Genomic DNA, 23,240 nt, shown 5'->3' on the forward strand with positions numbered 1-23,240 from the left:
GGGAAATAATGCTGGAGCTGCGTTATGAGAGGGCGGACATTAGCATGGCGTATGGACTGGCAGAAATACCATGGCTCTCAATTCGCTTATTCGTTGATCATACAGTCCTTTCAGTGAGTTCCCATCCGTGCAAATGAGTGACCCCAACGCCTGAAAGCAGCGTCGCATTGTCGTAATCATGTGTGGCAAGACCAGCCGTCTTTACGGTTCTTGGCGATGGCAGCCCTTCAGTCCGTTCGCTTCTTCGCATCTCCAATGTCGACAGTGTCTGGCTCTTTGGCGGCCGTTACTCCCGACTGCTGGGCGGCGTCGCCGTCGTCCCAATCGTCGGGTGCGTTCTCGTCCCAATTGTCCACCTCCTCCTCTAGCGTCATGCCCCGAGACGGCCCATCGGTCACGCCCGTCTCGTGGTCTTCGCCGAGCTCGACATCGTCGGCGTCTTCGCCAGGGACGGCGTTGTATGTCTTGCGCTGCCTCCGCCGCTCCAGCATGCGCTTGTGGTACCAAGAGCACAGCCCCAGCCCGGCAAGACTACCCACCACATTTGCAACGATGTCGTACATGTCGAAATCGCGATCGTTGGGGAGGAAGCTCTGCACGAACTCGGAGCCCACGCCCAGGATGAGGGTGCATACTATGAGCGTCATGTTGAGGGTGCGCCGGCGGTTCGTGTCGACGATCCAGTAGAAGACGATGGTGAGGGCGAAGAAGGTGACGAGGTGGAGGACTTTGTCGTTGACATAGTCGCCGAGCTGGAGCGTGGAGAGACCGGCGTAGCCGGCGAGCAGTAGCAGGAGCAGGAAGACACCTGGAATGGGTGCATTAGTGCCACATGTTGCAACCTTGGCCTGCGTCCGGCAACGAACCTGCAAATGGTAGCCTTATTCGCATCTCGACGTCGTTGCACTGACGTGTCCGCAACGCAGGCGCCTCCGACGAACCGGGAATATTATGTTTGCCACAGCCGGCAAGTTGGCCACGACGTTCGCAGAGCCCGGATCAGGGTTTGAGGCGTGAGGTATGGAGCCGCTCAAGGGTCGCTCGCGCAGACGGATGGGCAGAGCAGGAAGAGATGGGCGAGACGAGACGGCACGGCGGTATGAGAGGAGCGTCGCAAGCAAGCTGTCATGGATGTTGGCTGACCGGGAAGCTATGGCCAAGAGCAGCTGCCCGCGTTGGGCAAAGGTGCTGTGACACTGCGCCGGGGCAGGGATCAGCTGCTGGAGTCTCTGTGGCTTCGCTCTGTACCGGAACGGTAACTTTGGCCCGGTATTGTGGAGAGAGGGTACAAGGGCAGTACCTGTGACTTCATCCTCCGCCCACGTCGCACTGGCGCCACCAGTACATAGACAGATATACTTACTGCCGAATGCCCAGCAGTTGCCGGTTTGCTGTCGAGTCTATTGGCAATTTTCATTCTATTTTTGGCCGTCTGGGCGTCTGGATGTGTGGGCGGCGGCGCAACAGCTGCTTTGACGACGACACCACGCCCCTGCGCAGGCTCACGGTCGGTCTGTCACGTGATCTCTCCCATGACTTTGGCGGCGCTGCTGGTCGCATCATCGGTGCCGGCGGACCCCAGAGGTACCTGACCAGGCCCCAGGTACCTGCTTCCCGATGTCCACAACGAAACGCAACAGCACGGCTGGTTGAGAAAACTGACGGAAACCCATTTGATCGAAGCAATTTTCTAACGGCAACTTTGATTTCGAAATTCGCGACCACGGGGCTGAGTTCTCATCACTGCGCGTGTCGCTGCGAGCTGATCGCACGGTCCTGCTGGCGCAGGTACCGGCCTCGCCGTACGGGTACCCGGCCCAGCGCTGGCCTCTGTCCCTCCGGGGGTGGGAAAGTCCCGCTCTGGCACCTGTACGGAGCAGGGTGCGCCAAACCATCACCCTCAACCTCATCTGTCGATACGCAGCCAAATCGCTCCAGACGCGAGCCATCAAAGCTCCGCCAGCGCAACGCCGATCGTCGCGAAACCGCGCGCTCCATCTATGTCGAAGCCGCTCTTTCCACCGATGCTGCTTTGAAGTCTCCAATCCCCCCCGTCCCGGCCCTACGCGAGCGCCCCGTCCGCGCATGGCGACAACGCGCCGTGTCGTCGCTTTCATCGCCACGGGCCCGAAATGTCTCTCCCCAACGGCCAGCCAGCCTGGCCGCCTCCCGCCTTGCAGCATACAAACAGCAGCCGCTCTTTGCATCACCTCGACGATGGCCCGGCGCGCACCCAGACCCCGGTCGACAACATCATCGGGTTGATGCCTGAGGCACCAGTCGACATCGAGGAAGAGAACCGGCGCGCTCTCTTCGCCGATCTGTATCGCAAGACCGAGGACAAGGTCGCGCTGTTGTTTGCTGATGACGGCTCGTACAATGTCGACGCGATTGCTGCGCTCCGGCGCCAACCCCCCACCCCGACCGTCACCCTGCCGCCCACGACCGACCACGAACCAATCAAAGAGCCGCCGCGCAAGAAGGCCAAACGCGCCATCGACGAAGACAACTACGACGACGATGATGATGATGAGGAGGAGGACGAGGAGGACTCACAGCCCGCGTCCGCGGTGAAGCCTCAGAACGCGGCCGTCGCGGCGGCGAGTTCCCTGCTCTCCCCCTCCAAGTCCGGCAGCTCCCCCGTCCACTCGGTCAACTCTCCGAAACAGGGAGACAAGACCAAGGGGCCGGATGGCCTGCCGTTCAAGGAAAAGACTGGCGACGATGGCATCAAGAAGCTCGAAGAGGCGCGGCTTGCCACGGAAGAAGCCGCGCGCAAGAGCTTCCACACCATCTTCCACACGCTCGAAAACGATCGAACAGCCATGCTCGAGCAGCAGCGGCTAGAAGACTCGGAGAAGCAGCTCCAGGCTGAGATGGACCACAACACCTCCAATGCGGGCGCCCAGGCGGCCGGGCAGGGCTCTCTGAGCAGCGCGAACCTCGGCGCGTCCAGCCTTACTCTCAAGCACCTCATTGCCAGGATAGACATGAAACGCGATCAGGTCCGGGCCTCGGACGCCGAGCTGCGCCTGCTCATGAACGAAGTCCGCAAGAATCGAAGCAAATGGGCCAGCGAGGAGAATGTCAACCAGGAAGAGCTGTATGAGGCTCTCGAGAAGGTCTTGACGGAGCTCAAGGCGCACACGGAGTATTCGACGCCCTTCTTGACGCGTGTCAACAAGAGGGACGCCCCTGATTACTACAACTGTAAGCGCACGCCCAACGCGAAGAAGCGGCATAGCAAACTAACAATGTGAAAAGTCATCAAGAACCCAATGGACCTGGGCACGATGACGAAAAAGCTCAAGTCGCTTACGTACAAGTCCAAAGTGGATTTTGTCGCGGACCTGAATCTAATATGGGACAACTGCCTCAAGTACAACCAAGACATGAACCATCCTTTGCGCCGCATGGCGAACGGCATGAGGAAGGAGGCCGAGAAGCTCATCCCGCTCATTCCCGACCTCGCGATCCGTTCTCGCGCCGAAGTGGAAGCCGAGGAGCGACGGAAGCAGAACGGCGGCGACGATGACAATGGCGACGACAGCGACGACGAGCCGATAATGTCGTCTCGTGGTCGCAAGGCCGCCACGAAAGGCGCCAACAAGTCTCGAAAGGCCCCCAGCGACCAAAAGGAAGAGACCCCGGTCGTCGATCAGAAGCCCGTTCTGCAGCTCAATGGTCTATTGGGAAAGCATGGCCGCGAAGGGTCAGAGGCAGTTGACGGGAGCAACGGTTTTGCCACGCCAATCGGCGGCTCCATCACCCCGAGCGGTGCCATCAACGGCCACTCGGGAATTGCGAGCAATGTCGATGCCATGGACATTGATGGACCGAGCCTGAACGGCATGGCGTTGAATTCTGCTTTTGGAGAGGCCGTGGAGCAGGCCTACGAAGACGACGAGTACAAGGTGTGGAAACAGACGACTAAGAAGGACCGCGCTCTTGTCGCCAAGGAACGGCATCAACTGTTCAAGGACAACAACTTGAACGTCGATGCGCCCGCTCTTCTTCGAAGCAAGGCTGGCATGAGGCACTTTCTGAAGAACCAAAAGGAGGCCGAGGCGCTTGGCATTGCGAACCACCCGCATCTCGGCGGCCCCCTGAGCGTGGCAAAGGGAGCAAACAACAAGGCGCCCGAGACGCTGGCCGAGGGGATCGAGGAAGAGGCCGAACGAGTTCTCCCCGACTACTACGACTCCCTCAGCAGCATCCCTGACATTCAGTCGAACCTGCAGTGGATCGAGGATGGCGAGGGCCAGGTCATTAACCAGCACGAGGAGTTCCTGAGGCTTGTTCCGGCGGGGTCCTTTGTTGCCCCTCAGAGCCGACTGACCAAGAAGATGGACGACAACATTCACCAGATCCAGGAGACGCGGAAGCTCGCGACCAAGATTTCTGTCATCAAGCAGATGCAAGTCCAGTCGCAGGTGTACACCAACCAGTTTCCCAAGTCCAACACGGTGCCCTTTGTCGAGCAGGATATCGAGCCTCACTTTATTGCCGACGATGGGCCTGTCATGGCGCCACACACTTGTCAAGACGCGTTGAAGCGGTCCGTCGCGAAGATTCTGTACCACACCGGCTTCGAGGAGCTGCAGCCCTCGGCGATCGACGCTCTGACCGGCATCGCAGCCGACTACTTCCAGACAATCACACGCACGTTCCAAGTTTACCGCGAGGCAGAGAGGATGACGGTGCAGACACCGACGGGCACCGAAGTTCGGCCTCGTTTCACTCCGGAGGAGGTGCTTCTGCACACGCTGGAAGAGAACGGTCACGACGTGCCATCGCTGGATGCTTACGTCAAGGACGACGTCGACCGACTTAGCAGCAAGCTCGGCGTCCTGCACGAGCGGATGAAGTTGCACCTGACGGATCTCCTGCGGCCAGCGCTCTCGGCGGAGGCTGGTGCTGACGGTGTTGGTGCCTTCAACGACGGCAGCGAACAGTTCACGAGCGGCGACTTTGCCGACGACCTCGGCGAGGACTTTTTCGGCTTCCGCGCGCTTGGCCTCGACAAGGAAATGGGTCTCGACTCTTTCGCCGTACCGTTCCATCTGCTGCACAGCCGAGTACGGAACCAGTACCAGATGCAGTCGCAGACCACCACGGGGGACACGGCCGACATGTTCGAGGCCCTGGCGCCTGCCGACCCCGTCACCAAGGAAAACATCCAGGACCAGATTGGCCTGGTCAAGAACTTCTTCCTCGCCAAGCTGCACGCCAACGGCGACCAGCCTCTGGTGGAGGACGAGGATCTCCCCGTCAAGCAGAGGAAGCCGCGGCCTCGACTCGGCGCGAGCGGCAAGATCATGTCTGCTCAGAAGCGGCCTCCCAAGGAACAGCTGGCGCTGGCCAAGAAGAAGAAGAAGATGGAGTTGGCGGCGGCGGCCGAGGCCAAGGCCAATGCCGCCTCAGACAAGGCGGCCGGGTCGACCAACAACACGCCCGTCAAGAAGTCGGCGGTCAACCTGCCCAACGGCACGACGGCGCCGAACCCCGCCGTCCTCGCGCTGGGCGCCGGCATGGAGCGGACAGACAGCATGCAAAGCCAGGCGGGCACCAGCCAGACGGACAAGGACGACACGATCGGCATGATGAGCCCGGAGAGCATCGCTCAGTAGGACCAGAGACGATTTCAGCCTCGGGCGATGCGTGGATGATGACTGTACATACAAAGCCTACGCAGAGCAACGACCAACGACGCATTTACGACCTTTTTGGATCTCACGTCATGCTTCGAGCGACCAGAAAGAGCGCCAAGACGAATTCAAGGTCTGGAGTTGCATTACAAGATCGAAAGTGGTTGGAAGGCATGTCGAACTTTGTATTCCTTCTTGTCTTTCTACACAGTTTTTCAAATAGTTTTTCTTGGTCGCGTTTTGCCACTTCGCAGCATACCCCGGCAGGATCGCTTTGGACCTGTCATGATTTGAATCGATTTCTTTTTACGCGCCAACCTGTGCCTGGATGATGCGGTTGGGGCGTTGCGGGTTGGTGTTCGGCACGGCGTCGCTGACCGGGTCATCGCGTACTCCTTTTTGGCTTTTGGGCGGCGGGCACACTACCTTATCTGGGAGCGGCGCGGACGGCTCAAAAAGTTTGACGTTTACGTTTCTTCTGGCGGAGCTGGCGGCCTGTCGCCCCTTGCGCCTCCGTCGAGATCCCGCAAAGACTTGGACCTTCCGCACTCGGACCTCGGCGGTTGTTGGATGTAATGGACGGTCAGGGGAGGAGCTTCTTGGCCGCGGCGAGACCCAGTGGCTGCTCCGAAGGAGCCTCTGGTGCGACACGTCTCTTCCTCTTCCTCTTCTTCTTGTGCATTTCCTTGTTATTCTTTTCCTTCTCCTTTGTACTCTAGATGCGGGGGGATGATGACATCCGTCAAGATGGACCGGGGGATTGGGGATTGGCGATGGGAGGGTGGTGTATTGGATTCCACAACGTATCAAACGGTTGGCGAGAAAGGGGCAGGGCAGGGCGGGGCAAGGCAAGGCTGGGCGGGGTGTTTTGTTTCGTCTTTTGCGACTGGAGGTTTTCGGCGCTGGGGACGAAGTTACCTATTATTTAGTTGAACGGCAGGCAGGCCGGCCGGGCTGGCTTGTTACCGTGGGAGGGTGTGGTGATGGCGGCGGCGGCGTTGTCGAAGCTGTTCAAGTTATACTGGATCTGAGGAGCAAGGGCGCGTGCGTGGCATTCGAATCGAAAGCGAGCAAATGACAAAAGACGACAAGTATACCACGGGAGCACAGGCACGAAAGTCGAGAATTGATTGCAATCACGTACAGTAGTTGTGCAAGGCAGTGTGTGAATGAACATCGTGATGATGATAGAATGGTTGGCCAGCCAAACTTGTTGAAGCAGGCTGGCCTGACCGCTGTCCAATTCGGAGCGTTGAGCGCCTCAGCTATGGACAGGGAAGAGTGCGCGATGTACCAAAAGTACACTGAAGACAAGACAAATAGACAAACAGATAGGTATTTGTCGGCTCTTGACCCATGGATAAAACATCCCCTCGTAGAAACTCCAAGTCTTTCCCTTTCCTTTTGATCATAGATAGGTTCCCTCAGCCAAAACAAAGAAGAACGCCAGCCATTGAAATGCAAGTTGTTGAACATTCGCCATTTGCCTCATCCATGTTAAATGCAGCGGATGCAGAGCTGATATCCCTCCCAGTTTGGTCCTCGTCAATGCGGACGGCCCACTCGCCGGTGGGTCGTCACGTTGTCCTCGGCGGACAAAACACGGCCGCGCCGGCTTAGATGCCGGCGTCGAGGCGCCAGCCCTCAACGGGGAGGGGGAAGGCGCTGGTCCAGGCCGAGATCTCCTTGCGGAGCTCGTTGATGCGGGGAACCTCGCCGCTGGCGACCTTGGCCTTGAAGTCCTTGAGCTTGTTGGCCTCCTTGGGCAGGGCGCCCTGGACGTCCTTGCAGATCTTGATGCTCTCGTCGATGTACTTGGCGACGCGCTCGAAGTCCTTCTCACCGAAGCCACGGCTGGTCATGGCGGGGGTGCCGATGCGGATGCCGCAGGGGGTCAGGGCGCTCTTATCGCCGGGGATGGAGTTCTTGTTGCAGGCAATGTTGATCTGCTCGAGGACGGCCTCGACGCGGGCGCCGTCCAGGCTGTGCTGGCGGAGGTCGAGGAGGACCATGTGGCTGTCGGTGCCATCGGCGACGAGCTTGTGGCCGAGGGTCTTGAAGGTGTTCTCGAGGGCCTTGGCGTTGGCGACGACCTGCTCCTGGTAGGCCTTGAAGTCGGCGGTCTGGGCCTGCTTCAGGGCAACGGCCAGGGCGGTGATGGTGTGGTTGTGGGGGCCGCCCTGGTGGCCGGGGAAGACGGAGAAGTTGATGGGGTTCTCGAGGTCGTAGAGGGTCTCCTTGCCCGTCTTGGCGTCGACGGAGCGGACGCCCTTGCGGAAGAAGATCATGGCACCACGGGGGCCACGGAGCGACTTGTGGGTCGTGGTGGTGACGACGTCGGCGTACTTGAAGGGGGTAGGGATGACCTCGGCGGCGATGAGGCCGGAGATGTGGGCCATGTCGACGACGAGGTAGGCGCCGACGAGGTCGGCAATCTTGCGCATGCGCTCGTAGTCGATAAGGCGGCAGTAGGCCGAGGTACCGGCGACGAGGATCTTGGGGCGGTACAGGATGGCGTTCTTCTCGAGCTGGTCGTAGTCGATGATGCCAGTCTCGAGGTTGACACGGTAGGGGAAGGTCTCAAAGTACGTGGAGACGGCGGAGATCCTGGTTTCTCTCGTTAGCTTCCGGGGTCACAGGTCTTCCTCATGCAGGCATTGCGCTGCGGCATTATCGGGCTTGACTCACTTGCGCTGGGGGGTCTGGTAGCCGTGGCTCAAGTGGCCACCGTGGGGGAGGTCAAGGCCCATGAGACGGCCGTGAGGGGGCATGATGGCCTGGTAGACCTGGAGGTTGGCAGGGCTGCCGGACAGGCACTGGACGTTGACACCCCACTTGTCGGAGTCGAGGTGGAAGGCCTCGAGGGCACGCTTCTGGCACAGCAGCTCGATCTGGTCAATGTGCTGGTTGCCGCCGTAGTAGCGGGCGCCGGGGTAGCCCTCGGAGTACTTGTTGGACATGGGGGAGCCGAGAGCGTCGAAGACGGCCCGCGAGGTGATGTTCTCGGAGGCGATGAGCACGATGGACTCGCGCTGGCGCTGGACCTCATCCTTCTGCGGCGGGGGTCAGCTGCTGCGGGCGGAAAGCCATTGGGACGGAGAAGACGTACCATGATGGAGGCGACCTCGGGGTCGGACTCCAGGAGAGACTTCTCCAGCATCTGCAAGCGGCTCCGGGTTAGCAAGTCTGGAGAGGTCCATGACTGGGGGAGCGCGAGGGGAAGGCGAACCTCCTTGTGAGACGCAGACAGGGCGTAGTCGGCAGACATTGTGGCGGTTGTGGAAGGAGTGGGGGTATCTGGGGAGGAATGGAGGGGATTGAGAGATGAGTGAGACTCGAGCTGAGCAGGAGCAGAGAAGAGGAAAAGGGCGAGAGGTGAGGGCTTTGAGGAGAGAGGAAGACGGGGACGGGAGCAAGAAAATTTTGGGCGTGGCTTGAAATGGTGCAAGCAAAACTGGCGGGCGGGCGGGCGAGATCGGCTCGACTGCGGGGTCCCTGGATGGACAGACAGAGGGGGGCGGGACTGCGTGGGGCAATTTTGGGTGCTGCTCTCGCTGCTGCTGTTGGTGGCGGGACACTGTCTCGCACTTTTTGGCGTGTCTTGGTGTCACCCCGCCATGGGAAAGTGGCCTACCCTGGAGGCCGTGCCGCAGTTTGTGACACCGCAACTGGGCGCGCATTGTCAGCTCCATGAGTCACCACTTCGCCGGAGATGCTGCACCCGCAATCGCAGGCTCGGAAGAGAAGAGCGGCACAGCACCCGAGCAGCGAGATACTCCGAGCATTGGTGGCAGGGGGCAAGGCAGGACCGATGGCCGCGCTGGTGCATCCCATATTGTCCTGTTGTATGGCCGCCGCCCACAGCAACACTCACAGTCACCACGTTTTCCAACGTTTGAGATGCTCCGTTTTCCGATAGCCACACCGTTTTGGTAGTTTCTGGCCGGCCGCCAATCAAGGCCAGCCCAACTCCCATAACGCAATGTGCCACACAACGCCCCCCCCCCCCCCCCCCCCCCCCACGCCCAGGGTCCTCCATCCTATCTCGCGCCGCCCGTCCCAAGCTCGCCCGTGTTAGTCTCTCGCTGCAGACACCTGTCGCTTTCTCCTGCATATGCGCGGCATCTTCATCCGCTTCAGCCTCAGATCAGGGCCAGGCACTGCCGAGCGCCACCCGCTTTCCTTTTGGACAACCGTCTGGGCCCCGTGACGCGCTGCTCCGTGCCTTGCTTTCACGACAGTCGTGGTGACCGGGCCTCGTGGTGCTATCCCCCCGTAACCGCCACCAACCGCCAATGCTGCTGAGCTCTGGATGACCAATTGTCCACAAGCAGCTGGTCTGAGCCTCGTAGGTTGGCCGATTGAGTCGCCGCTCACCGTCGCACGCTCGTAACCCGTTCAATCGCGTCACGCGACGGGCATATCGACGTCCATATCATCGATCGACCACCGCCGCCATGGGCTGGCCGTACGGCGTCCCCAGCCTCACCCACGAGGAGAAGCTGCTCCGCCGGCAGACCATCGACCTGTACGCCTGCATCGCGCACTACTCGGCCCTCGCCCCGGCGCTCCTCTTCCTGCTCTACCGCCTCGCGCGCCGCGTCCCCGGCGTGGGACGGTCCGCCAGCACAGCCGCGTACGAGCAGGTCCCCAGCTCGCCCGTCGCAAAGGCCCGGCGTCTTGCTTCGTCCAGCTCGCTTGCGCAGCAGTGGCAGAAGCTCGTCTGGTGGCTGCGCGACGACGTCTTCTTCCGCGACGCGCATTGGGGCCAGCGCGACCAGTGGCTCCTCGGCCTGGCGTGGATGGCCTGGCTGCTGGTTCTGTGCGTCCTCGACACGGGCACAGGTTCGTCGTCCTCCGTCTCATATATCCCATGAACCTGTTCCACCCCCTCCTCATCCACCCTGCAGCGGACTGATAGAGGAAATGCACCTGCGCAGACTACTTCCACCTCACCAAGCGGTTCGGCGCCATTGCCGTCTCGCAGTTCCCCATCCAGTACCTCCTGGCCCTCAAGCCGCTCAACCCCTTCGCGTGGGCGTTGGGCTCCTCGCACGAGGAAGTCAACCGCTACCACCGCGTGCTGGGGCGCATCGTCTTTGCGCTGCTCGCGCTGCACATCGTCTTCTACAACGGCTACTTCTTCTACGCGGGCATCTGGCTGCGGCGCTTCTTCGCGCCCATCGTCTTCTGCGGCGTCATCGCCGCGGCGGGCATCCTCGCCATCGCGACCACCTCGACTGTCGCGGCGAGGCGGTACTCGTACCGGCTCTTCTTCATTACGCATCTCGTGGCCTCGCTGTTTATCCCCGTGTTGATCTTCTTTCATGCGCCGGGCCTGAGGCTGTACATTGTTGAGACGTTTGTCATTTTCCTCGTCGACTTGGGTGTGCGCAGGGTCACAACCATCAAGGCGCCGTCGACGCTGCAAGCCATGTCGGGCACCGGCCTCGTCAAAGTCACGTCCACGATCCCGCGTCAGAAACTCGCCTCGTTTCAGGCGTTCCCGGGCCTGCACATCTACCTCAGCGTCCCGCCAGAGAGCCGCACGGCCGCCACCCCGGTGTCCCAGTCCGGCGTGTTCGACTACCTCTACAACCCCTTCACCGTCGCGTCCGTGGACGAGAGCGACGGCAGCATCACCTTCATCGCACGCACCAGAGAAGGGCCCATGACCGGCGTGCTAAACGCCTTCGCCGCCGCCACGCCCGGTCCCGCGACCGAGGCGCGCACGATACCCCTCGGCATCGAGGGCCCGTACGGATCCATGGCCAAGCACTTCCACGACCTGCTCAACTGGGGCGCCGCGCGGGTCCTCGTCGTCGCGGGTGGTGTCGGCGCGACCTTTGCCGTGCCCGTCTTCCAGGCGCTGCAGAGCGAGCTGCCCTCGTCCAAGGTGCAGCTGGTCTGGGCGCTCCGCAGTGCCGGTGACGCCGCTTGGGCCGTCTCGGCCGGCTCCCCCGACAAGACTATTCTCGAAGACGACAGCGTGCAGCTGTACCTGACGGGCGACGTGGGCTCCGACGCTGACGGCAGTCACGCTGGGGCTGTAGAGATGGAACCCCTGCGGCGCGTTGGCGGGAGGCTGGGGGCACAGAACCGCCGCAAGAGGCCGGACCTTGGCAAGATTGTCGACGAGGCCTTCTCCCACGGGCTGGAGGAGCCGGTTGCTGTGCTTGTCTGCGGCCCCACCGAGATGACTTTGGAAGTGAGGCGCCGCGTGAGGCCGTGGGTCATGAAAGGGAGGAGGCTGTGGTGGCACGGCGAGAGTTTCGGGTGGTGAGCATCACAATAGCCATTTGTACGCATTTGCAGCGTTGTTGCAACTTGGATAGTCTACCTAGCGAGGTGGTAAAGTAAAGCAAAGATGGGAGAGTGCCATGCCGTCAACTTGCAGATGCCTGAGACGCATTACCAGCAAAGATACCCAGTTTCTCCCAACGCCAGCTCAACAGTCTTCCCGAATGTCTCTCGCTCGCTGCTCTAAACCGCAAGAATAGTGGGCGCCGGGTGTCCCAGCAGCAACTGCTCTACTGTCGATATCTCGCCAGCTGCGCCATAATGTTTTGCACCTGTGCTTGAGCCGCAGGGTCGTTTGCGTTCGCGCCGTTGGGAGCGCCAGGTGCCGGCGCGCCGTACGCACCCCCATACTGCCCCTGATGAGGAGCGGGCTGCGCGGGAGCCTGACCACCTAGGCTGCCCAGGATGGCCTGTATATCCACCTGTTGGTTGGCAGGCGGGCCGGGCGGGTTGACCCCGTACCCTGCTGGTGCGCCCGGGACGGCCACTTGCCCTCCTTGCATCGATGACAGCAGACGCTGCAGTGTGGCGTTATCGACCTGTCCCATCAAGCTGGCAATGTCTGGTGCGCCCGGCTGGCCCTGCTGCTGCGGCGGGTAAGGGTTGGCATGCTGCGGACCGGGATAGCCGGCGGCGTGCGCTGGGTGCTGATGCTGAGGGCCATAGGGATTTGGCTGCCCGTATCCAGACGGCGCGCCGTACGCCTGTCCATAGCTGGGGGCCGCCGATGACTTGGCCCGCGCGATGACCTCGGCCGCCGTGCCGGGGTCCAGATCCACGTATTGATCGAATCGAATGTTGTTGCCTCCGCCGGACCGGTCAAAGGCCTGCACTGGGATTCGTCCGAGGCTCTGTGCGCGCATATCCAAGTCTACGACTCCGTGCACGCCCTCTGCGGCTTGCCGCTGGATGACCTGGTCCTTGGGGATCCGTGGATGAATATACATTACCTCAGTCTTGAGGCCCTTGGCTCTGAAGCCGCCCTCTACCCAGGTTGCAAAGTCACGGCTGACGTCGGGCTGCATGATGATCTGAACGTCGGGGACATCGGGACCGTACCTCCTAGGCAAGTCCAGTTCGGGCTCGCGTCGAGATCGCCCATATGGGCTAGGGCTGCGCCTCCGGTACGAGTCACGATCGTTTCGCCCGTACCCCGGAGAGCGCGAGCGACCGCGTCCCCCACGTCCCGGCTCGAAGGCCCCACCGTCTCGGCCGTATCCCTCTTCCCGTGAGTGGAAGTCGCTGCGGCGGGGTGACTGGTTGCGTCCCGGCCGATAGTCGTCGCGATTTTGATTTCGCTTATCGCCTCGACGTCCCCTACCTCTGTCCGGGCTGCGGTTTCGCTCCTTCTTGGACTTTTCTTGAGCTCGAGAGATCTCAAGATCTGCTTCGTCGTCAGTGGGACTACCCAATCGCGCAGCTTGAGGTCCAACTTACGGATGCGGCGGCCCTTGATCTCGATGCCCTGCAAGTTCTCCATCGCCAGGCGCCCCTCATCCACGGTGTGGTACTGGACGAACCCGTAAGCGGACTTCAAAGAAATCTGAGCGAGCCTGCCGTATTTGTGGAAGACATCGAATACATCTCTCTTTGAGACCTTGTCGCTGGAGAGGTTTCCTACATCACCGCGGTCAGAACTTTCATCTTGCGCGAGGAGAGGCGCAAGTCCATACCAATGAAGATGCGGGATCCCTCCGGGAAGCGATCCCATTTGGCCTCGGACATGTACTGGCGCTCGTCGGCCATGAACTGGTCCCACTGCCGCTGATAGTCGCCCTCTTGTCGACCGTCGCCTGGGTGTCCGAGAGCAGCTTGGGCATGGAGAGAAGGAGTATTCACGCCGCCGGCCGGAGGGGCTGGAAGACTGGCCGGACCATCGGTGGACGATCCCGGGGGACCAGTGGCATGGGGCAAAGGCTGAGCGGAAGCAGACGGCACGGCGGTGACGCTCGGAGTGGACGAATGGGCTGGCTGCTGGGCTCCATAGGACTGCGGCGTTGGAAGCGGCATAGGGGGTCTCGGTGGGAGAGAAGAAGAGGAGGGCAAGGCAGTGGACGGGGTCATGGGGGCAGAGCTCGCCGACGGGTCGGCCTCAACACCGGCAGGCGGCATGGCCGAAGCCGCATCGGCGCTGGGCGCGGCTGGAGGAGATGTCAGGTCAGCCATGAGCTGTTGGATGTCAACTCCGGGATCTTGCGTTTCCGAATTTGCGGGGTCGTGTTGCGCTGGGGCGTCGGACGGGACCGCAGACGATGTGCCGGCCTGCTCCTGGGGACCGACGGACGGCAGTGTGAGACCGAGCTGGCCGGTGGCAGGGTCCGGCTGTGCTGCGGATAGGGGCGCCTGCTCATCCGCTGTTGGAGCGGCGGCGTCTTGGGCAGTCGGGACAGCTGGGACATGCGCGACGGCGTCATGGACAGGTTCTGATGCGTGCTCGGCGGTCAAGTGATCGGACGGCGAAGCTGATACAACGTTGGATTCTGCCAGCTGCTCTGATACATTCTGCTCGGCGTCCTGTCCGTCCCCTTCCTCCGGCTCGATGGGAGAGTCGAACGTCTTGGCATAGTCGTCGTTGTCGGCTACCGACTGGGGCTGCGGCACGGTGGCTTCGGGGGCGGCGTCGTTGATGTCGTCGCCGTACGGGTCGTTGAAGCTGTCATCATCTACTACGTCGGCGGTTCCATCGCCGCTTGGGGCAGCGTCACCGAGGACGGCCGGATCGACAGGAACGGCGTCGTTGGCCACGCCGTTTGGTTCGGCGAGCGTCGCGGCGGCAGCGACCATGGCGTCGATGGTGTCGACGGTGTCCTGCAGCGCAGGCACCACGAGGGGGGCAGCCGTGTGAACAGGCGCAGGCGATACTGGAGACAGGTTCGCGGTGGCCTGGACTTCTGCTTCGGCCGGCTCTGTCATGAAAGCGCGGATGGAGAGCAAGGGCTCAAGGACGGGTGCGATGGGATAAAGACACTCTGGGCTGGACCCCGGACGGTCGATGCGTCAGCACGATCAGCAGCCTCTACGGTCGCAAGGAGCAGACGTCAAACGGGGCGCGCGTGTTGGGCTCGGTCGTCGGGTCGAGGCGAGCAAAGGCCAGGCGAGCTGGGCTTGTCGATTGGTGGGGGAGGAGAAGGCGTGTGGAGGTGGCAGTCAGCAGGAGCCAGATGCTGCCATCACCGAGGATGCAGGTCCCGCGGGTTTTGGGGGTGACAAGTCGCAGGGATATCACGGCCGATGCGAACGGTGCGGGTGTCGCAGGGCTATCTCGAACAGGCGCGCGGCTCGCTCGTCACTGGGCAGAGCGCCTCGGGAGCGCTGGCAAGAGATCAACGGTGCAGACTGGACGAGTGTGTGCGCGAGCGAGCGAGTCGGGTTGGAGATGGCCAGGGCTCCGATGGATGGCAGTGAGGTGAGATGGTGGATGGTGGAGAGGAGAAGAGAGGAGAGGCTGGGCCGAGCTGGATTGACGACGAGCTGGCTCCCGCTTGGGTTGGGTTGGGTTGGGTTGGGGGGCCCTGGGGCCTTGGGCGGCGCCGCAAAGGACAACCTTAGGGCCGCTGGCAGTGGAGCACCACCTCAGGCATGCCTTGCGGGACCGGAAAATCTGAGCGACGCCATTCCCTTTTCGGAACGACCCTGTCGCCGGTGACTGACTTCAAGCGAGCAGCCCCTCCAACTTTTTTCTGAGACGGCCGGAGACATCAACATCGCACCCTCGATCGCTTGAGCAAAAGTGCACTCTTGGCCCTGCAGGTCCTCCAATTCGAGCGAGATGTCTTCCAACGTTGAGCAGGCCGAGGCGCCTCACCAGGCCTATGACGTGAGTCCCGACCTCGTCCAGTTTGCGTTGCCCGTGCCGGGGCACCGTCTGCCGTGCATGGCGGGGCAATGCACTGCTGCGTCCGAATTCTGAAGTGAGGCCTAACACTCGTCCTATAGACCATCCTGACGCTCGACTTTGGCTCCCAAGTGACGCACCTCATCACGAGGCGTCTGCGCGAGCTCAATGTAAGCACCGATGACAGGGAACGCCCCGTTTGGCCCTCTGGCCGCTCACACCGCCCAGGTCTACAGTGAGATGCTGCCGTGCACCACCAAGCTTGCCGACTTGCCTTTTAAGCCCAAGGGCATCATTCTGTCTGGCGGTCAGTACACATCCTGCCGTAGCCAATTATCTCATGAGCACGCTTGTTGAACAAGAAACAGGCCCCAACTCGGTCTATGAGAAGGACGCTCCTCGTAAGTATCCACGAATCGCCAGCAGAGTTCGCTCCGTTGACGTCTTCTGCCAGACGCGGACCCTGCATTCTTCGAGCTTGGTGTCCCGATCCTGGGCATCTGCTACGGCCTGCAGGAGATTGGCTGGCGACTGAGCAAGGACAATGTCATTGCCGGCACTGAGCGCGAATACGGTTACGCGGTATGAGAGCCCTGACCGAGTGCCGCGTGAAACCGCCAGACTGACAGTAGCCGATAGGAACTCGTTCCCCACCGCCACAACAGCAATGTCGACCGTCTCTTCGAGGGCCTGCATGAGAAGGAGACTCAAATCTGGATGAGCCACGGCGACAAGCTGGGCAAGCTGCCCGAGGGCTTCGTCACCATCGCCACGACGCAAAACTCACCTTATGCCGGCATTGCCCATGAGACCAAGCCCATCTTTGGCCTTCAGTTCCACCCCGAGGTCACCCACTCCCTGCGCGGGAAGGACATGCTCAAGAACTTTGCGGTCGGCATCTGCGGCGCCAAGGCCAACTGGAACATGTCCAACTTTATCGACCAGGAGATCGTTCGGATCCGAAAGCTCGTCGGCGACAAGGCTCAGGTCATTGGCGCCGTGTCTGGCGGTGTCGACTCTACTGTCGCAGCCAAGCTGAGTGCGTGCCTCGAGCCTCAATTTCTACATATCCAGCGCACTGAATGCTAACTCCATCTACAGTGAAGGAGGCGATTGGTGACCGCTTTCATGCCGTGCTCGTCGACAACGGCGTGATGCGCCTCAACGAATGCAAGCAGGTCAAGGAGACCCTGCAGGAGCATCTCGGCATCAACCTCACGGTCGTAGATGCGTCGCAAAAGTTCCTCGGAGGTCTCAAGGGCGTCGAGGACCCCGAGAAGAAGCGCAAGTTCATTGGCAACACCTTCATCGACATTTTCGAGGAGGAGGCCGTCAGGATTGAGAAGGCGGCTGAGAACACACCCAATGCCGGCAAGGTTGAGTGGTTCCTTCAGGGAACACTGTACCCGGATGTGATCGAGTCCATTTCCTTCAAAGGCCCGTCGTCCACCATCAAGACCCACCACAATGTCGGCGGTCTGCCGCAACGCATGATGGACGGTCAGGGGCTGAAGCTGATTGAGGTGAGATAACCCGGCAACAGTCATGTAACGCAATGCTGACCGAAACAGCCTCTCAGAGAACTCTTCAAAGAGTGAGCCGCCACACCCCACCAGTCGGTACATCCTGCGCACGAGGACACTGCTGACCACATAACACAGTGAGGTTCGAGCCCTTGGCCGCCAGTTGGGCATCAACGAGGAGCTCGTTATGAGACATCCCTTCCCCGGTCCCGGCATCGCGATCCGCATCATCGGCGAGGTCACGCCCGAGCGCGTCGAGATTGCCCGAAAGGCCGATCATATTTTCATTGGCATGATCAAGGAGGCGGGCCTCTACAACAAAATCAGCCAAGCCTACGCCGGTCTGCTCACCAACAAGATGGTTGGCGTCATGGGCGACAAGCGTGAGGAGGGATACATCATCAGCCTCCGGGCCGTCGTGACGACCGATTTCATGACCGCTGACGCCTATCCATTTGACATGGAGTTCGTCATGAAGGTCGCTCGCCGCATCGTTAACGAGGTTGAGGGTGTCGCCAACGTCGAGTACAATGTCACGGGAAAGCCGCCCGGCACCATTGAGATGCAGTAGGCGCGCGGAAGATGTCGCCTCACGGCCCGTTTATAGAGGAACCAATAGAAGGGGCTTTTTTGGATGCCTGTAATGCACACGTCCTCCTGAATCCCATGGTATCTGCCACACGTGTGGTTTCTGCGTCAGCCTCCATGGTGAGACAACACATGGCCACATACGAGGCCGGCACTGGTGGTGGCAGATTAGCTCAAAGGCAAAGAAATTCCATAATGCGAAGGAATATTAAACTTCAAACTCGTTGAGCCGGGTTGGGTAGGAGTTGTTGTGAACTGGCAATTGAATGATAACGGCGTCAGACCCAGTGGCACCGGGTAGCCAGGGGAACGGGCCCCACGTGACCTCCACTCCAGCCACTCCCCGTCTTCGTGGCTGTGATCAACCATGCTCATTCTCATTCTCTGCCTCAGATTTAACGGCCTGACGACACACATTTACACGCGATACCATGATGATCTCGCGTGCATCGCTGGCGTTGCGTCTATTCAAACCAGCCCCAGCAATAGTAATCATACCGGCCTCCTTTGTCAGATACAAGCGATACTCTGCCTTTGATTCTCACCTCGACCAGGATGCTCTGGCCGAGGCACGCTCATGGTATCAAAGCTTCGATGCATCTCAGCTGCCCAAAGGCAATACGACATATGCCAGGTCCAGTGGACCTGGTGGTCAGCATGTGAACAAGTAAGCGCATACGTCGGATCAAAGAAAAGGGCAGCAGAAGATGCTAACGGCGCACCCAGAACCGAGACCAAGGCGACCACGGTCTACCCAGTCCAGGAACTGCTCTCGGTGATGCCTTCATTCTTGCATGGCAGCGTTCGGGCGTCCAAGTACTACACCGCCAGCAACGATGCCCTCACATTTCAGGCGCAGACCCATCGTTCGAGGACGGCAAACGTGGACGAAAACAGGCGCAAGCTCATGGATGAGGTGACGCGCATGTATCAAGAAAAGACGCCTGCCGAGACGAGCGCCGAAAAGAAGTCCAAGTATCAGGAAGTGTAAGGGACTTGCTTTCCTGGCTCTAGGCACTGGCTGACAAGGTCACAGTGAAAAGCGCTTTCACGAGGAGCGAATCAAGCACAAGAAAAAGGCGAGCGCGAAAAAGCAGTCCAGAAGAGGCCCGCCCGAGTGAAAGTGCCATGCACTTGCCGCTTCTATGGCGCAGCCACAGTCGACAATGGAACAGCAGCCTGGCCTTGCAGCTGCCGTTGCATCGCATCAGACGGGTGGCGTTGCCAAGGTTACGTGAGCCGGCCGTTCTACAGCGATCGAAGACAGTTACAAGTCGCACGCAACCTCCAACCAACATCCTGATCAGTTCTACCGCGCCGGCATGCGACGCCTGGCGCGGCTATTGCTTTCACCATGGCTGCCACCAGCTCCCCTTCAGGCATCGAGCCTGCTTCAGCACTTCCCGGCGAAGGGTCGGCATCAGTTCGTCCCGGCGACCCGATCGACCCAGTGCGCGAACCCAAGGCAGCTTCACGCCTGCCTTTGTATCCTGAGGGAGGCAGGTCTGGGCAGAGATTTCACCACTCTCTGGGTGCCGCTAGTCGCAAGCCCGGCCAGAGGGCACCGCATCGCGTCAACCGCTGCATGATCTCATGTCCGGAACTGAACCGCCAAATGCGCGAATGGGTAGGGACACCGTGATCCCGGACGCCGAAGGTGCAGCTAGTTGGCTGATGATCGCATGCCTGCAGGAGGCGAGTTGTGGTTCTGATAATTCACCCCTCAGCAACGGCCGTCGCCGGTCCCAATCGCAGCCCGACACCCCGACGAAACCTTCCCACCGCTGGGGCCCGCGGTTCCGCTTCCACCGGCCGTGGGACTCGCCTCAACTGGCCAAGGGTTCATCTGGCGCGTCGACGACGGGGTCTCGAGACCCGCGAGAGCGACGGCGACGGGCGCGGGACTCGCAGGGCATTGGCGGATCATCAGACGTGACCAGCTCGTTTGGGCACAGCCCCTTCGGAGGCGGAGGAGCAAGCCCTCTGCTGGCAATGGCGGCCATGACAGTGGCGACGGAAGAGCTCGATAGACTAAGTCGCATGGCAAGACGGGCGGATGCCGGGAGCAAGGAGAGTGATGGCGCTGCCTAACCTGACTCTTGTGCATGTATACCTTACCGCCGCTGCCTCACGCGATAGTAAATACGGCATTGCTTCACATGATAGATGCATCGCGCTCAAAGGACTCTCCCTCGCTAGAGGTGCCTGCGTTCTCCCTTTTTAATCCGTTCGTGATGTCGTGATCTCGACGAGCGACTTACACCCGGAGGACTCAGCTAGCCCTTTTAGGCTGCAAAACGGAGAGACAGGCGCTGGGACTGCCGAAGTCATGCAACCAGGACCGTCTGGCATGGGTTGGGGGCGCTGTGTAGGCGCTGGGATTGGAGCGCTGGCAGGGCAGCCCGCCGCTACAGTGGGGTGCCCCCGCGGGTTCCGTCGGTGGCTCGGGGCCGTTCCTGACGCGGGGGAGACCGGGGTCTGTAGCGATATCGCATGGATCCATAGCCGAGCCGACGGCCAAGCTGGCCTACTTCTCTCCCGACTCCTGGCTAATACGGAACTTGACTTCTTAAACACCTCCCTCTCCACCCGAGGACGCCCCGAGATCCATCTGCCAACGCAGGAGCTCCGTCACCATGTTCAGACACGTCGCGCGGAACGTCGCGCGAGCCGGCGCAAAGGCGCCCATGCGGCCAATGGCTTCGCGGAGCTTCGCCTCGGCTGGCAACAAGGCGGCCTTTGACTGGCAGGACCCCCTGGCGTCGCGGAACCTCTTGACTGAGGAGGAGCTCGCCATCCAAGAGACGGCAGAGAGGTACTGCCAGGAGCGGCTGCAGCCCCGCGTCCTGCGTAAGCGCCCTCGCCACCGCCTGGGCTGTGCACCTGCGTCGAACCATGGCTAACCTCGGCTGCTGTCTAGAGGCCTATCGCGACGAGCACTACGACCCCAAGATTCTCGAGGAGATGGGTGAGCTCGGCCTGCTCGGCGCCAACATCGAGGGCTACGGCTGCGCGGGCGTGTCGTCGGTCGCCGGCGCCCTCATCACGCGCGCCGTGGAGCGCGTGGACTCTGGCTACCGATCAGGCATGTCGGTGCAGTCCTCGCTGGTCATGGGCGGCATCTACGAGTTCGGAACGGAAGAGCAGAAGCAAAGGTTCCTGCCGGAGATGGCCAAGGGCAAGCTGCTCGGTGCCTTTGGCCTGACGGAGCCCAACCACGGCAGCGATCCGGGCAGCATGGAGAGCGTCGCCAAGCCGCACCCGACCAAGAAGGGCTACTACTCGCTCAGCGGCGCCAAGACGTGGATCACGAACAGCCCCATCGCCGACGTCCTGCTCGTCTGGGCCAAGCTGCAGGAGACGGGCAAGATCCGCGGCTTCCTGGTCGAGCGCAAGGACTGCCCGCCGGGCACGCTGGAGACGCCGGCCATCAAGGACAAGAACGGCCTGCGCGCGTCCATCACGGGCATGATTCAGCTCGACGAGTGCCCCGTGCCCGAGGCCAACATGTTCCCCGACGTCGAAGGCCTCAAGGGCCCCTTTAGCTGCCTCAACAGCGCCCGCTACGGCATCTCGATGGGCGTCATGGGCGCGCTGGAGGACTCCATCGCCCGCGCGCGGACGTACGCGCTGGAGCGCAAGCAGTTCAAGGGCAACCCGCTGGCCAAGTACCAGCTGATCCAGAAGAAGCTTGCCGACGCGGCGACGGACGCCTCGTATGGCGTCTTGGCGTCTATCCAGGTTGGCCGCCTCAAGGACGAGGGCAAGGCGACGCCCGAGATGATCAGCATGGTCAAGCGGCAGAACTGCGATACGGCGCTCCGCAACGCGCGCGTGCTGCAGGAGATCTTTGGCGGCAACGCGGTGAGCGACGAGTATGCCATCGGCCGCCACGTGGCCAACCTGTTTGTGACGCAGACGTACGAGGGCCAGAGCGACATTCACAGTACGTCATAACGATGGATGATTATCCTTGATTGAACACGGCTGACAGCATTGCACAGGTCTGATTTTGGGGCGCGCCATTACGGGTATCCAGGCGTTTGTGTAGACGGTCAACCACGATGTCCGGCACTGAGCCTCGGCATGTCCGACTGGCAATCCGGCGGGGACGGTAAACAGGGATATGACGCCCAGCAGCTGCATGTAGATCTACAGGCCTAAAATAATAAAACGTGGCACATGTACGTCCGACAGCAGTGATTCGGGACGACTTGCTGTCTCTGTCATACCGTCGCTGCATCTCGGGGCCAGACCGGGAGTGCCAGCGTGCGGTTCCGGGGCGGCGGGCGAAACGTCATGGACGGCCCGAACAGCGGCGCCGGCGTACCAAGAGTGGATCACGCTTGGAGCGCCCGCTCGATGGCGCATCGCCCGCTGGGCACTGAGGGTGCGGCATCGGATCGCGTGAGACGGGCCCGGCCATGTCGTACGGCCTCGGCAGTGCTTGTGTCATCACAGTCGCAGTTGGTCCCGGTTGCTAATGCTGACTGACTGTTATCTGATGGATCGGATGTCGACAGAAAGGGGACGCCCTTGGAAGAGCCGGGGGATGTCGCGACGGCAAGGGCATGGCCGGGCAGCCCAGCCCAACTGGGCGCGTCGAAAGCCAGAGAAGGCCGTGGCAACCGAAACAACAAAAAAAGGGCGGCCACCCCGGCAGGACGCAGTACCGCGATGCGAGAAAACTCTTAGCACTTCAGCGTGGGTAATTGTGCGGGTCCGTGTTAGTGCATGAGTCAATGCTTCGTGGCGATCGTGTCGCTGCCAGCCCGGTGAGCCGTGCTGGTGGCGGTGCCCAGCACCGACCACGGCAGTGGGTGGCGCCTCCAACGCCCAGCTCGGAGGCGCAGAGCAGGCTGGGGCGGCGGGAAAATCCTGACTGAGGCTGCCCTGTCCGCCTGGGCTGGCTGGGCTGGGCGGGCTGAGCCTGCCCAAGCGGCCGGCGGCCGTCACTGGAGGAAACGGGACCCTAGCCAACTGGCACGGGCGCACAACGGGGACCTGGAACAGTCAGCAGCCACCGGCTGGGCCAGTGGCCACCGCCAATCGTCCCGCCCGCCTGCCTGCCCAGCCTGTGAGCCACCAGGTCATTTCGCCAGGCGCCGCCGTGACTTGGCTCTTCTTTCTTCCTGAACCACTTCGACGCTGCACATACCCCGTCACGACCATCAACGACCGCGATCAACGTTTTGCCCTCCTGCAACCGACCTAGAGCCTCACGAGCGTCGAGTTTTCGAACGGCCCTCCCTTCGTCTCCGTCTCCCGCGTCTTCTTCCTCTCCCCGAAGAAGTCGTCGCCCCCTCCCTCGTTGAGGTGCGTCATCTCCCGTCTTTTCCTGCACCC

General features: G+C 61.3%; 8 protein-coding genes across 8 annotated transcripts; 5 read left to right on the forward strand and 3 right to left on the reverse strand.

Moving 5' to 3' along the window:
* Positions 1 to 227: 227 nt before the first annotated feature.
* PLICBS_005375 (uncharacterized protein) lies at positions 228 to 891 on the reverse strand (the record flags this gene model as incomplete). The annotated part of the gene is made up of 2 exons (XM_018319053.2): positions 228 to 808; positions 867 to 891. 2 exons carry the CDS (start codon positions 889 to 891, stop codon positions 228 to 230), a joined length of 606 nt encoding a protein of 201 aa, XP_018181527.1.
* A 1,241-nt stretch (positions 892 to 2,132) lies between these two features.
* On the forward strand, positions 2,133 to 5,630 carry PLICBS_005376 (transcriptional activator spt7; the record flags this gene model as incomplete). The annotated part of the gene is made up of 2 exons (XM_018319054.2): positions 2,133 to 3,210; positions 3,265 to 5,630. 2 exons carry the CDS (start codon positions 2,133 to 2,135, stop codon positions 5,628 to 5,630), a joined length of 3,444 nt encoding a protein of 1,147 aa, XP_018181528.2.
* Positions 5,631 to 7,264: 1,634 nt separating this feature from the next.
* Positions 7,265 to 8,916, reverse strand: PLICBS_005377 (serine hydroxymethyltransferase, cytosolic; the record flags this gene model as incomplete). Its single annotated transcript, XM_065600706.1, has 3 exons — positions 7,265 to 8,255; positions 8,337 to 8,701; positions 8,758 to 8,916. The coding sequence occupies 3 exons, from the start codon at positions 8,914 to 8,916 to the stop codon at positions 7,265 to 7,267; spliced, it is 1,515 nt and encodes a 504-aa protein (XP_065456778.1).
* A 1,189-nt stretch (positions 8,917 to 10,105) lies between these two features.
* Positions 10,106 to 11,931, forward strand: PLICBS_005378 (uncharacterized protein; the record flags this gene model as incomplete). Its single annotated transcript, XM_018319056.2, has 2 exons — positions 10,106 to 10,493; positions 10,589 to 11,931. 2 exons carry the CDS (start codon positions 10,106 to 10,108, stop codon positions 11,929 to 11,931), a joined length of 1,731 nt encoding a protein of 576 aa, XP_018181530.2.
* Positions 11,932 to 12,178: 247 nt separating this feature from the next.
* On the reverse strand, positions 12,179 to 14,861 carry PLICBS_005379 (uncharacterized protein; the record flags this gene model as incomplete). Its single annotated transcript, XM_018319057.2, has 3 exons — positions 12,179 to 13,332; positions 13,386 to 13,565; positions 13,622 to 14,861. 3 exons carry the CDS (start codon positions 14,859 to 14,861, stop codon positions 12,179 to 12,181), a joined length of 2,574 nt encoding a protein of 857 aa, XP_018181531.2.
* An 856-nt stretch (positions 14,862 to 15,717) lies between these two features.
* On the forward strand, positions 15,718 to 17,877 carry PLICBS_005380 (GMP synthase (glutamine-hydrolyzing); the record flags this gene model as incomplete). The annotated part of the gene is made up of 9 exons (XM_018319058.2): positions 15,718 to 15,765; positions 15,885 to 15,953; positions 16,012 to 16,090; positions 16,152 to 16,184; positions 16,238 to 16,365; positions 16,423 to 16,822; positions 16,885 to 17,306; positions 17,355 to 17,377; positions 17,445 to 17,877. 9 exons carry the CDS (start codon positions 15,718 to 15,720, stop codon positions 17,875 to 17,877), a joined length of 1,635 nt encoding a protein of 544 aa, XP_018181532.2.
* A 448-nt stretch (positions 17,878 to 18,325) lies between these two features.
* On the forward strand, positions 18,326 to 19,015 carry PLICBS_005381 (uncharacterized protein; the record flags this gene model as incomplete). The annotated part of the gene is made up of 3 exons (XM_065600707.1): positions 18,326 to 18,561; positions 18,621 to 18,881; positions 18,931 to 19,015. The coding sequence occupies 3 exons, from the start codon at positions 18,326 to 18,328 to the stop codon at positions 19,013 to 19,015; spliced, it is 582 nt and encodes a 193-aa protein (XP_065456779.1).
* A 1,515-nt stretch (positions 19,016 to 20,530) lies between these two features.
* PLICBS_005382 (uncharacterized protein) lies at positions 20,531 to 21,945 on the forward strand (the record flags this gene model as incomplete). The annotated part of the gene is made up of 3 exons (XM_018319060.1): positions 20,531 to 20,744; positions 20,815 to 21,840; positions 21,899 to 21,945. The coding sequence occupies 3 exons, from the start codon at positions 20,531 to 20,533 to the stop codon at positions 21,943 to 21,945; spliced, it is 1,287 nt and encodes a 428-aa protein (XP_018181534.1).
* Positions 21,946 to 23,240: the final 1,295 nt, after the last annotated feature.

The sequence above is a fragment of the Purpureocillium lilacinum genome (genome assembly GCF_023168085.1).
Source record: "Purpureocillium lilacinum CBS 284.36 DNA, scaffold_4, whole genome shotgun sequence".
Classification (NCBI taxonomy): domain Eukaryota; kingdom Fungi; phylum Ascomycota; class Sordariomycetes; order Hypocreales; family Ophiocordycipitaceae; genus Purpureocillium; species Purpureocillium lilacinum.